The sequence below is a fragment of the Bacillus rossius genome, chromosome 5 (assembly GCF_032445375.1).
Source record: "Bacillus rossius redtenbacheri isolate Brsri chromosome 5, Brsri_v3, whole genome shotgun sequence".
In the NCBI taxonomy this organism is placed as follows: domain Eukaryota; kingdom Metazoa; phylum Arthropoda; class Insecta; order Phasmatodea; family Bacillidae; genus Bacillus; species Bacillus rossius.
The window spans coordinates 37963637-37978290 of record NC_086333.1 but is presented as its reverse complement, the minus strand read 5'-3'; the positions used below and the strand labels follow the sequence as shown (position 1 = coordinate 37978290).

General features: G+C 36.4%; 1 protein-coding gene across 1 annotated transcript; it reads left to right on the top strand.

Annotated features, from left to right (window-relative positions):
- Positions 1–9119: 9119 nt before the first annotated feature.
- On the top strand, positions 9120–11699 carry LOC134532350 (uncharacterized). Its single transcript, XM_063368778.1, has 2 exons — positions 9120–9137; positions 9443–11699. The coding sequence occupies exon 2, from the start codon at positions 9446–9448 to the stop codon at positions 11309–11311; it is 1866 nt and encodes a 621-aa protein (XP_063224848.1). The 5' UTR covers positions 9120–9137; positions 9443–9445; the 3' UTR covers positions 11312–11699.
- The last annotated feature ends 2955 nt before the right edge of the window (positions 11700–14654 follow it).

The window sequence follows — 14654 nt, the reverse complement described above, 5'->3', positions numbered from 1 at the left end:
ACAACCAGAATGCACATGTGATGCCGGTGGGGGAAAATATGGCATCAGGAATCATTTGAGAAATTCAAAACTAAAAAAAAAAATTGGGATTAAATAACACGATGTGCTATGAAGGGTGTGGCTTGACCATAATCAGCTATTCTTCAAGGGTATCTATATGAAGTGTGTGACTTGTGAAACTAGCGTTTAAAATCAAGTAACCCCAATTTATGAAACAGTCAACCTCACGTAAACATGAAATAAATAATTATATTTAATATTATTTGTAATTTAAATTTCATAATGAATTTGGTTATACACTGTAAAGACTGCTTTAAATAATTAATTGCTAATTAAATATTTTAACATTTTTCCAAACTACTCTGCAATTCCGAGGGTAACCTCTGTGGTTTTGTTTCAGTACGTTTTAAATAACTTCTTACTTGGATACTTATCTTTGATTTGTAAGTTTGGTTGATAGCCAATTAAAAGTCTCCTTTGTAATTTTTTTTTATATATCTGTAAATTTTATTTTAATGAAAACTCCCAGCAGAATACTCCTTATATATGACGAAATTTGATTCAGGTGTAATTTTGATACTGTGTGAAAGTGAACTTTGATCTGTTATTTTGGAATGAAATAATTTATGACTGTATGGCAAATTTGTAAGAGCTGTGTTGATTGGCCAGTGCATACTAGGAAGAAGTTCTAATATCCGAGAGCATTAGTTTGGAAACTTCTAATCTTATTTGAACTTCCGTGCAAATCAGCCATGTATCGACGAATTCTAGTTTTGGAAAACATTATTTCCAACCAACAGGATTGAATTCCATATTTCAAGACAATTTTACTTAAGAGTGAGCGTTAGTTAAATTTTTTGCTGCATATTGGAATGAAATTTTGTCAAAAGTTTTATTTAGCTACTGTTGTCTGTACGTAGTTTCGAAATTTTTCATAACATTTTAATTGAGATATTAAACCTTAAGTTTTAATAATTTAAAGCCGTTTTATACAGAATTTTAAAAAGTCTCGTGTCTGACGCGTTAACTATATATGCATGTAACCTTCTTGTTTACTAAAACAGGGTGGCCACTCAACCGGGAAATCGGGAAATCCGTGAAATAGCCGTGAATTTTCGTGAGCACCGGGAATACCTTGAAAAAGCCAGGAATTTTCGTAGAGAGTCGGGAACGTGTATGTGCGGGATTTTTCATCATGAAATGTATACGCATCAGCAGTAAATAACCTTAGCTTTCCAATACATTTGTTGTATAAACTCTTCAAATAATAATTATCTTATTAAATGTAAGTTAAAATAACGCATTATGATGGCGAGTAACCAGTTTTCGATGTCTATTAAAAAAAATGTGACGAGTCTGCTTGCGCAGGTACGCACGCGCACAGCGATCGATCGATATTTCTCCCAGCATGCATTCTAGCAGTCAACAGTCAAGTCACATGACTTGTTTGCTTCCTCGTTCGCACGCGCGCTTCGCCATCTTTGTTGTACAGTTTTAGTGCTCGGACAAGGTTATACGATTTTCTACGCAACTCGCAAGTGAAGTGTGTGAGATGTTGGAATATTACGTTTAGAAGTCCATACGCGCAGCATTTGAGGATTTATCATTTGAAGTATTTTTGTGCGTGGCTCAAGTCCGTCTTATGTTTACAGTAATCGTTTAATATAAATCGCCGCATTTGAGTTTGATTTTGCATATATTTGTTTTATGATGAATAAATCATATTTACGTGAACAACAGAAAGAGTTTGATGTAACAACTATTTGTTTTATGATGTAAATATAACTTTTTTTCTGTACAGTAAGGTTATGTGATCTGCAACAGTGTGTAATTAATATGCCGAAGTGTTCCGTTACCACGTACAGTGATAAGTACAAAGATGAATTTGAGTGGGTGGAAAGGGACCCCAAGTGTAGTACAAATGCATTGTGCAAATTGTGTAATGGAAAAATCAATATTAGTAGTATGGGTAGAACCGCCCTTGTTAGTCATGCTAAAGGTGCAAAGCACACATTTGCGGCAGCAAATAAGGCAAGATCTTTACCTATGGATGTGTTCGTTAAGAAAAAAAATGATTTAAAGCCTACATCTTCGGTTGTAACACTTACACCATCTTTAGATTTGCCTTGCTCAAGCAGTGTAGTTCCGGCATTAAAAACTTTTCTTGTTAACGAAGAAACGTCCAAGGCAGAGATTTTATGGTGTTTAGCAAGTGTTATGTTTCATTTGTCATTTAGGAGTGCTGCTGGTTTGGCATCTTTGCTACCCATCATGTTTGCTGACAGTACCATAGCTAGTAAATTGCAGATACAGAGAACAAAGTTAGCTTACACAGTAGTACATGGAATAGCTCCTTATTTCACTGAAAAACTAAAAAATAAGTTAAATAGTTGTCCTCATGTTGTTTTGGCATTTGATGAAAGCTTTAATAAAATCTCCCAACGTCAGCAAATGGACATTCATGTCAAATTTTGGGACGATGATAACAATGAGGTAACTAGTAGATACTTCACTTCTGCTTTCCTTAATAAGGCCTGTGCCAGTGACCTTCTGGGAGCTATTCAAGAATTAGTCCCTCCTCAGCTTCTTGAGAAAACCATTCAAATTTCTATGGATGGGCCAAATGTAAATCTTAAAGTAGTTAAAGACCTTGAATATGTTTTACATGAAGGGAATGTTGATGCTCCTTACTTTCTTCAATTAGGAACATGTGGTCTGCACACTGTGCATAATGCTTTTAAGACAGGTGTTACATCTACAGGCTGGAAGTTGGTTCAGTTTTTAAGGGCATTGTACAATTTGTTCAAAAATTCACCTTCTAGGAGAGGAGATTTTATAAGTTACACAAACTCATCCAGATTCCCCCACAAGTTCTGTTCAGTTAGATGGGTGGAAAATGCTAAAGTGGCATCCAGGGCTCAGGCTATGCTACCTGACTTACTTTTGTACACTAGCAATGTTACCAAACAAAAGAAAGTTCCAGATTGTGAAAGCTACAGAATTGTTTCTGAATTTTTAAATGACAAACTTCTTGGGCCTAAATTAGCTTTTTTTAGTGCCATGGCAGCAGAAGTGGAGCCTTTCCTTAAGGAATTTCAGAATGAAGCTCCAATGGCTCCTTTTCTGTATAGTGCTCTTCATTTGATGGTCAAATCTGTAATGGAAAGGTTTGTGAAAGGAGATATAATTGAGAACAAAGATATCACGAAGATAGATCTAACACTCAGTGACAATCTTGTATTTGCAAAGAATGTTGACTTGGGATTTTCCACAAAAGATGCATTAAAGAACTCTAAATTACATGTGAAAGAAGTAGATATTCTTCATTTCAAACATGATTGTGTCAAATTCTACAAATCATTTGTACAAAAGATTCTTTCTAAGTCGCCTCTCTCATTTAGGTTATCAAAGAATGTATCCTGCTTGGATCCAGCAGTAATTTGTGCTAGTCCCACATTAGCTCAACACAGGATGCAAAAACTTTTAGAAGCACTTGTTGAGAAGAGGTGGATGGCTGGTTTGTTAGCAGACAAAATAAAAAGTGAATTTAGGGAGCTATGCAAGTTACCATATCTGCTGGAATCTGTAAAATCGTACAGAAGAAATGAAGTAAGGTTGGATAAATTTTGGATGCAAGTGGTTGATGTTGATAAGCTTTCACCAAATCTTACATTGTTGGTTAAAATGATGCTGATTATGTCCCATGGAAATGCATCGGTGGAAAGGGGCTTTTCAGTAAATGCAGAATGCCTTGTTGAAAATCAACATGAAGAGAGCCTGATAGCATTAAGACAGGTGTATGATTCTGTATCAATTTTAGGGGGCATAGGAAAAGTTCTAATTGATAAAAGTCTTATCCATTCGTGCCGGAATGCTCATGCAAAATATGTGGAACTCTCAGAAATCAAGCGAAAACAAAAGCATGAAGAGTCAGTTGCTATCCAAGAAAAGAAAAGGAAAGCCTTAGAAATTAAGGAATTGGAAGCCAAGAAGGCTAAACTGCTAGAAGATGCAGCAAAAGCAGCTGCATTAATTGAAGATGAGATTTCAATGAAAAGAAAGTAACAAGTAAGTTGTCCATTTCCTGTTATCTTCTAAGTGTATATACCTAATTGTAATAATTCCTATGTAGTTCAATAATTTTACGGCGTTAAAAATATTTTACAGCCATTGTTTGTTGTGATTTATAATTTTCAAGTTTGTTGCCATGCAATTTCAGTGAGTTGAGAAAACCTGGAAAAAACCAGGAATTTCAAAATGTCAAATGGGTGGCCACCCTGTAAAATAAAATTTAGTTTTAATAGGTGCAATAATTCTATCATAAAATAATTAAATTATAAATCTCTGCATAATGTAGAAGTGCAGTCTTTTATGAAATCGCCTCTTACAAGTTACTAACATATTGTAGAGAGATGGGATGAAGCCCTTATAGAGACAAAGCACCATGGATATTTGTTAAGGCTAAAATATGTCAGAGCTATATCTGGGAAAGTCAAACGATGATCAGCTAATATTACCAATTTTTCACACGTAGCGAGTGCAGACGTCTGTGAAACTATTTCCACCTAAGTTCGTATTCGATGAATCAAAATGGAAGTTAAACTATTATACAGTAGAAATAATTCTGCATCGTTTGATACCTAACATATGTCTGTGCACTGCCTGGAAACTCTAATCGAAGGTTAGTTGAAAGTCCAATTTCGCGTTGTTTTTGGAATTTTACACGCAGCCGTTTAAAAATAATACGCGCTGAAGAGCGCTGAACAGTGCTGCTAAGGATTGAGCAGCGGGAACTTCCCTGAACCATGTACTACCTGCTCGTAGTGGGGTCTGGCGAGACCGCGCTAAGCCGCTTATCTCTCTTCAAGATCAGGAAAGGGGGCAGTGCCTTGTTACCTGCCTCTTTCTGACCACTGAACCATGGAAGTGCAGAGTGTATCAGTGCTGTCGTTCAAGTTCCTTGTGCCAGCTGAAAGAAACTTGCATCAACAGATTCTATGTTCAAAGAGATAATTAGTAATCATATTGAATTATTTATAATTAATTTTTATTAACGTTACCTTATTTTTCCCTGTTCACTTACAATTTTGTTAATCTCACACGTCTGCCTCCCTACTCTCAGTACGCCTTCATGGCCAGTGACAGTAAACCTTGTTATCATTAAAGCCCGTTATGTAATGACACGGAAACGTAATCAAACGGAAACGCATCTAGTAAATGCAAGACGACCATTTACGATACTCCGTCAGCTCGTTCTACAGTGTACGGATTTCACGGAAACATAACAAAACTTGCGCCAATAAGCGTAAAAAAATACTGACGTCACGCAACATCATTGTAAACGAGCTCAAACGTGAAATTATAAACATGCATCGGTTTTTATGTTTACGTTGAATTGTGCATGACGACTTCTGTTTGATGCATTTAACTAGTCAAACGGCTTATAATTAGAGACGCCTGAATTTCGCGAAAAGATTTCGTGACTGGTTGTATTGCATATCACTGCATCTCATATTCACGTAACTGATTGGGTGCTTGTTACTCTCGCGCGTCTGGGCACTTAAAAAAATATATGTCAAATATCGTACCACACGTACGCTAATGTATGATTAATCACTTACTGTAATTTTTACATCTCGGAATGCATTTATACACAACACATTCGGCTTCGTTTTGATAAAACTTAAACAATTAGCTTGTCTGTGTTTCACGGTAAATAAATCAATGTACTGAAATGTCACTTTTGGTTTTAAAGAAATAAGTTTTATATATCATACTGTAAAAAAAACATAAAATTGTGTGAATTAGCACACAACAAACAAGGTAAACAACCTACATTTCATAAAATCATTGCTACATCCACCGGTTTTAAAGTCACGATGTATGTAGATTAACCGACATGCCGAAGGCATTACTTGTTGGAATTTCGTGCTTAATCTAGCTCTAAAACTAAATATTTCCATTCGTTAAAAGTGTGCCGCAAATATACTTCTGTTTGTTTATTGACATTTTTTTTTCATTTGAGCCATCGTTGTTACCCCGCCTTTTTTTGGCCGTTCAAAACTGGTATTCCCGAAAGAGAGGTGTACACCAAACTAGACTTTTTTTGATATTTCAGACAGAAGAAATGACGTCTTAAATAATAAAGCGGAAACAACTAGCAAATACATAAATATCGTATGGGGAAGGTACCTGAGGTTAGGGTATCGTACCCCGAGTGCAGACTTGTTATTGGGCGCCTGTAAACATCTGCGTGCCCTAAGGGATGAAAGCAATGAAGCTCTGCAATGGCGAAGCGCTTGAATGAGCGGGGAGGTAGAAACGAGAGATCCCCGAGAAACCCCGCCAACCACGAAATTGGAACGATTCCTACATGCGAAATTCCGGGCTTCTGCCCCGCTGGGATCGAACCCAGATCGCTTTGGTGGGTGGCGAGGGGTCTGACCCCTCGACCGCCGCGGACCCTAAAATGACTATACAAAAAATAAGAATAAAATGGACATGTACATGGCATACGTAGTGATAAAATAGTGAATTGCTATTAGCTGCATGGAAGAACACATGCACAATAGTTCGGCATTGCCTATTTCTACATCTCTCTTACGCTTGCGGATGCGAATATGTGTATACTTACGTGTGAATGTAGAACGCGAGTGTTTTACGTTTCCCTTTTCGTGATACGTATACGTTTGTGTGTCATGGTCAATAGGTACATACTGAAACATCAATATTGGGTACAAGCAATAATCACCTACTTTTGTGTAGGGAACATAGGTAGGTACATACTTAAAATTAAATGTACAACTCCTGTGCCCAGAAAACGGCTCGTAACTAAATAGGCACTTCGTTAAGGATGCTAAGACTTTGCTGCAACTATTTTAGTATACAACGTGTATTTTAGTTAAATTTATTAACATTTCTGAATGCGTACTGCTGTATTTTCGTAAAATTAATACCACACACGTGATGTCACGGAAGTTGTTATTATGGCATAGTTGTAATGCACGTGTTAATGAAGTGTCTATTGTTTTATATAATCCTAACTACACTATTTATTTCAACGACAGTTTGTCATTTATTTGGAAAAAAAAAATTATCTTGGTTTTCATCTGAAATAAGTGCATATGGCCTGAACACTGGTGAAGTACACTGCTTTCAAATAACACTACAACAATTTAAATTACAAAAAATTACAATTACAACTTTTAAATATCTGGTTATTTAATAAAAATACGTTAATGGAATTTTAAAGAAAATAGACCCTAGATAACTTTAAAGAAACCGTGTCTCTATGAAGATTCGAACCACAAAACACTTTCTCTATATTAATCTATACACTGCTAACTAAACATACCCCAGAACAAATTAACAGTAAGCACCAAAACGAAAATATTTAACAGAATTAGCATAAAATGTACAAAATAATTTTTTTACAATAGCATAAAAATTACAATATACAATAAGCGCAAATGTGAGTGTCTTATAGTGCCTGGTTGTAATATTATTTACTATAAAAACCATGACTTAGTGAATTATTTTGGACATACGCCATTTATGTTTTGAACTGTTAGTCATGTAAAAACCTCCGAAAACCAAATAAATAAATAAAATATTTAAAACAGGAAAAATAATTTCCAAAGAAAAACAAGACCGAGTCAGATTTATTCAAACACAGTCTGAACCAGCAAGGAAAATAAAAATAAATATGGACAATACAACGAAAACATCACAGACAAAATATTTAACCTCAAAAAAACTAGACAGCACAAGAATTCCGTGAAAGGAACTTAGTAAAAAAAATTGTATTAAACACAGACGAACACAGTGGACATACAGTGAGACAGATTGGATGCAAGCAGACAGAAAAACTAGACAACGCAGCAAACACATAATCACAACGATGAAATAAAATATTCTGTGAACAACATAATGACGACAGCACTAACGAACACAGAAGTTTTTCAATGACATCAGGCACATACAGTCTGTTTGTGCCTGATGGCGGGAACAGATGTCAGTTCCTGAAACGTCGCGTCGCAACTACTGTCATTTAAAAACTTCTGTGTTTGTTAGTGCTGCCGTCGTTGTGTTGTCCATAGTATTTTTTTCATCGTTGTGTTTATGTGTTTGCTGTTTTGTCCAGTTTTTCTGTCTGCCTGCATCAAATCTTTCTCACTGTATGTCCACTGTGTTCGTCTGTGTTCAATACATTATTTTTCTTAACTAAGTTCCTTTCTCGGAATTCTTGTGCTGTCTAGTTTTTTTTGAGGTTAAATATATTGTCTGTGATGTTTTCGTTGTATTGTCCATATTTATTTTTATTTTCCTAGCTGGTTCAGACTGTGTTCGAATACATCTGACTCTGTCTTGTTGTTCTTTGGAAATTATATTTCTGTTTTTAATATTTTATTTATTTATTTTATTTTCGGAGTTTTTTACATGACTAACAGTAAAAACTGCAATGACTTATGTACAAATTACTTCACTAAATCAAAATTCCCCATTGTATTGAACATTCAAAGAACGTATAACAACCATGTGTATACAATCGAGGCTATGACTTGTGTTCGTACAAATTTTCGCTCTGAAAAATATTGTTCCAATCGGAACCAAGTTTTAAACAGTGTATATGGGTGAATATCGTACTATGTTTAATAAACGCTGCTATCACGCTCGCGTCCGTAATTTTTGTAAAGTAGATTTTTCTTCCACGAAATGAAGCCAGCTTTTGATGGCATAATTACACTCGGGAACAACCGATTTGTTTAAATCATTATAAATCTTAGTCTGAATGCTCGGTTCGCCCACGCTTTGTTATAATAAGTCCTATAGCATCGATCATACAATTCCGTACCGTAGAATGGGGATACTTGCAATGGTGGGGTAACTTGCAACAAAACTACAGGTAAATATATTTTGTGTGTTGGCTACCATGATTCAGTTCGATGTGTACATGTTTCTATTGCCATTTGTTTACAAATGTCTGTTGCAGCTTGTACATGTTGTTTTAGGCGGTACTTATTGTTTTGTGCATTTGTTTTTCATAAATAAATATTATTATTGAAAATCTGCAAAAAGTAACATCTGGAAACTTCCTGTAGAAGTTCTTAGAAGTACACATCTAAAGACATTGTAAGGTATGTATGGCTTTAATGTAGTGTCAAGAAGTGTATCCTATAGTCATACCATGCAATGATAATTCGTTTTCTGTCAGTTGGCTTTTTTATGAATTTGTGATTCCAGTGGGGTAACTTGCAACCCAGACACACCCACTTTTGTTATCAATTAAAACCTAAAATACAACCTTCACATATGTTTTTCTGTAATTATTACATACCTACCAACTTCATATTAATTCCCCTGTTAGTTTAACTTCGGAATGTTGCCCTTTTATGTAGGTAAATGTAAAGGCTATGTAATTTTTTTTTTTTTTGTGTTTTAGGTTATGGCCAGAAAACACAAGAAAGTTCCAGGACATCGTAGTTATGCCAATTTTTCGAAGGAAAGCCTTTTAGCTGCAATAGAAGATGTAAAAACAAAAGGCCTTTCATACAGACAAGCTGGTGAAAAGTATGGAATCACTGGATCAACAATCTACAGGGCGTTCAAAAAGAAGCACCCCAAAAGTTATGGAAGACCTGCAGTGCTGACAGAAGATGAAGAACGTAAGCTGGTTCATGGGATTTTATTGGCGAGTGATTGGGGGTTTCCATTTGACAAGTTGGATATTTGTTTACTTGTTAAAAGCTTTTTAGATAATGAGGGGCGAACAGAACTTAGATTTAAAAAAAATATGCCAGGTAGGGATTGGTATCTTTCTTTTATAGGAAGGCACAAGAAAATTCTGTCACCACGATTTTGTCAGAACATTACGAGAGCAAGGGCTGGTGTTAGCAGAGAAGTTCTAGAGAAATATTTTGCTAACTTACAGATCTCTTTGCATGGAGTAAAACCAAACATGATCGTCAATTACGACGAAACCAATATGACAGATGATCCGCAAAGAGCAAAGGTGGTGGTTAGACGGGGGGCAAAGTACCCAGAACGTGTTATGGATCACTCCAAAGTTAGCGTTTCTGTGATGTTCTCAGGAACAGCATCAGGCATTGTATTACCACCCATGATTGTTTACAAGTCTGAGCACCTGTATGATACATGGATGGAGAACGGACCAAAGGGTACAATATACGGGTGCTCCAAAAGTGGGTGGTTTGATGGTCACCTATTTCAAAAATGGTTTTGCAATATAGCATTGCCCTATTTCCGATCTTGCGATAAAGGAGGTGGAAATTCTCCAAAAGTCTTGATTGGGGACAATCTTGCTAGCCATCTGTCCATGCCAGTCATTGAAGAATGCAGGAAACATAACATTAAATTTGTTTTACTGCCACCAAACAGCACACATATTTGTCAGCCTCTCGATGTAGCCTTTTTTCGTCCTCTGAAAATTAAGTGGCGACAAACTCTTGCAGAGTTCAAAGCAAAGTACAAGGGGACAATACCAAAAAATTTATTTCCCAGATATTTGAATGCAACACTGGAAAAATTGGAAAATGCTTCGCAAAATTTATGCTCAGGGTTCAGAGCAACTGGCTTGTATCCGTTCAATCCGCAACAAGTTTTAAATAAACTTCCAGCTGAGAATGAAGATTCCTCTGCCAACTCAACAGCAGATGGCTCTTGGTCTGAAGCATTCATTGAGGTTCTGCGAGAAGCCCGATTTGGCCAGTCATCAGCCCCTCGAGTTCGCAAGAGAAGGGTTGTTAATGTTAATCCTGGTCTAAGTGTAAATGGAAGTTTAGAAGATACCAGCATTGACCAGGACCCTTCTTCAACTTCAGCTCCTTCAACTACAGCTTCTTCAACTTTAGCTTCAACTTCAGCTCCTACAACTTCAGCTCCTACAACTTCAACTCCATATGCAAAGGCTAGAACATGGTCCAAGTTTTCATCAGAATCTGTGGATTTTGAAATGACAGATGTGCATCAGAATGCAGAAAGTGAACATGAGACTGCGAACTTCTGTCTTATCAAAACCGGTGACTTTTTATTGGTGAAGTTAATGTATGATAGCAGATCAAATAAGGCAGTTCAAAGGTTCTTTGTTGCTAAAGTCTTGGAAAAGAATGAATCTGTTGTTTATTGTTCTTTTCTCCGTAAAAGTGCTAAGGCCGAAAAAGTATTTCTCTTCCCATCAGTGGAAGATACCTTTAATGTGATGAAAGAAAACATTGTGAAAATATTGAGAGAACCAAGAGTAGTACGAGGACGACATATTTTTACAGAGTATTTTACTGAACAAATTCAATGAACTCACCTGATTCATAACATGCATTGTTAATTTTTTTTTTATGGGTTTACTGATCAGTTTCTTGTGACATTTGGTTTCTATTTTATTGCATTTTTACTTAAATATAGTATTTAAATATTCCAACTGTTGCAAGTAACCCCACATAAGTGTTAACTTGTAATTCCTAAATGATTTAGTAAGTGTTGCAAGTTACCCCACTGATGGGGTTACTTGCAACAGCTATATTTTGTCATTATTCGTGAAAACTATTTTGGGTAAAAACATTTTGTGCATATCATTGTATTCTACATGCATATATTATGTACCATGTCTATATTTATCCCATTAACATGAGTCTGGCATAGTGTAATATATTGTTGAATTCATTCTCTGTTGCAAGTATCCCCATTCTACGGTATTCCTGTAGCTGTCTCGCCAGATGCGCAAAACTGGCATGAGTTTTCAAGAAATTATATAATCACAGAACATTTTTGAAAAGCAGCATAATTATAAATCGGCCCCTTTGCATTACATTTATTATATTGAGGAAAATACATTTTGTGGGAAGAGATTTTTTTTTGCGGCAACCAATAAATAGTTTGTGACTAAACGAATGTAGCACTAATGAACAGTTCAGTGACTGAGTAAATATTATCAACAGCGTACCAAGCTGCTAAGTTGGTCGATATTATACTATTAGCCGCGCCTCGAAGCTTAGTCATGTCCCGATTAACCATTTCGTGTTATCATGATTGTGTTTTGATGCAGTGTTTACCATATCGCACCATTCGCTGAAGAAGAAGCTGAAAAAGAAGAGTTCTCTTTGTCAGGGATTGGTTTTTTGATTCATCGACATCACATATTGCAGGAGTCAGCAAGACATATGGTGTTAAAAAACATGTATTGGCACCCTTACAAGAGGAATTGCCATATCTCATTGTAGAAGTGTTCAACAATATTTTGGTTTTAAATTGCAGCATTTTGGAACAGATGTTGAAACTTATACAATTTTTATTTCTATAAATTTAGCAATATTATGCATGCAGAAAAAATTATCTTTTCTTTATTTAAAATACTTCGCAATTAAAAATCAAATACATCAAGTCACGGTTAGGTTTTTTAAGGCCTCCTAGGTTTATTATATATATTTAAATGAAATTATTTACATTAAGAAGATTACGGTAATGGATATTATTGTTGGCAAAACAGTTCACAATTATACTGACAAATTTGGACGTCGTTTGACTAAATGGTTTTTGATTTATGGCGAGTTGGGTTGACATATTTTTTGATGCGCGTGAGCATGTACTGCACGCGCTAGAAACTGACGATCAAAAATAGCGGACGCGCATACACGTTCCTTGCGCCTTACACATGCCAGCTACGCCACAGGACGAGATCGCTCCCCCCTCCCCCCTTCACCATTCCTGTTTTGCTCTTCATAAAGGCCCAAGCCAACCCCAACCGCTCTAGGCAGACACAGTGGCGGCAGCTAATCCTGCTTGATTGACAGCAGCTACCCAGCTACGACAGTGCCCTCTATGAGGATATTCTGGAACTGTTTGCTAGGCTTTTTCGTGACCTCCGTGGCTCCTCCACGATTTTGTCATTTCCTCCTTCCGTCTCCCGCCTGTCGCTCACTCTTAAGAGTGGTTGAAATTAGTAAAATTCCTCAAGAAGTTAAAACTTATTTTAATCGTTATCAGGTGTACTACGTGTTATAAGGACAATAATTTTGTTGTACCGAGATACTAGTAAGCTAAGTAATAAGATGAGGCCTAAACTTCAATTTATTTGTAGCAAAAAATGTTTTCTACAAGAACATGTGGAATTAGTGTGAATAGTCAGCGAAATTCATACTTGGACCAACTCTTAGAATTGTGTGTCTCAGGCTACAGGATGATAAGATGCCAGCCACATTGAAGAGATTAATACATTGAGTCAATCCACGATGTTTCGTCTTTGCTGTTACCTACGAGAATAAGTTCACGTTCCGGCCGATTGAAGCAGTAGCTGTGCCATGATCGTACAATTTGTAGTCGACTGCTACTTACCAAACTTTATAACTTCATTGCAGATCTTCGTAGCAGCTATTGGAAGAACCATCACGTAATTGAGAGAGAATTAAAACCTAATATATGTTGAATGCCCTTAACGATAGGTAATATTTACAGGAAACTGTATGTACTGTGCTATTACCATTGTGGGTGTGTATAGTCTTTCAATTGGTTTCGCAATTAGAATCATTTCAATTGAATGATTTCAGAATTTCTTATTAACTTTGTATCCACATTTTCAGTGTTTTATGATTCCCATAGGTATCCCTGGAGAACGAATGTTTCATGTTTAGCTTTACCTTTGTTGAGTTAGTAATATTATTTTAACTTTGCTTTCTGAGAGTTTATTTTATTGAATGGTTACAATTTTCTTTGAAATATTTACTTATTTTAATAAGTTTTTTATTTTAATTGATTATTTTACAAGGTACTGCGAAGCCATGCCATTACTTGATCAGTCAGCCGGTTCAGTTAAGAAACACTTTGTACAACAGATTGTGTTGAAGCATGGAACACACCCATTAAACTGCTATCAGACCAGAAGTGTAACTTGTTCTCACACTGTATGAAAATAACCTGTAAGTTATTGCAAATTGAGAAGTTACAGTCCACCCCTTTCAGATCTTAATCAAATGATAGAGTAAAACACCTGCATGATATGGCCTTGGCAGATATGATTTCACATTATGTTGAATATGGTAGTGATTGGGTGGAATATTTACCTTAGGCAGTCCACATCTATCATAACATGTCATATACTCTGATTGGATTCAGCACTCACTATCAATTGTATGGGGAAGACATGAGACTACCTACTTCAGGAGAATAAAGTACTGAAATCTGTGAATGAAAAGTTAAGACACATGTTGAGGACCATATAAAATTTTTAAAGAGAATACTACTGGGTTTGTCTGTAAAGTAATGAGACTAGATCTCATAAAATAAAAAAAATATTGATCCAATTGGTACATATTGTTGAAATGCTTCAAAATAGTCTCCTTGGGCATCGATAGTCCGTTGTCAATGTGATTCCCATGCTGCAAAGGCTCCCTGGAAGTCAGTTGCCATAACCCCTTTCAGAGACTGCGACAGCCTGTTAGATGGTGGGAACATCTTCGAAATGGTAACCTTTCATGATTCTCTTGAGCTTTGGAACAGGAAAAAATATGGCGGACTCACATGCCCATCTGGCAAGGTTGCAACCCATATCCGGGCGAAGTAGGCGCTCACAACGAAGGTGGTGTGCGCTGGAGCGTTGTCGTGGGGGAGCTTCCAGCAATCTGCCATCTCCGGTCGTTTCCATTTGA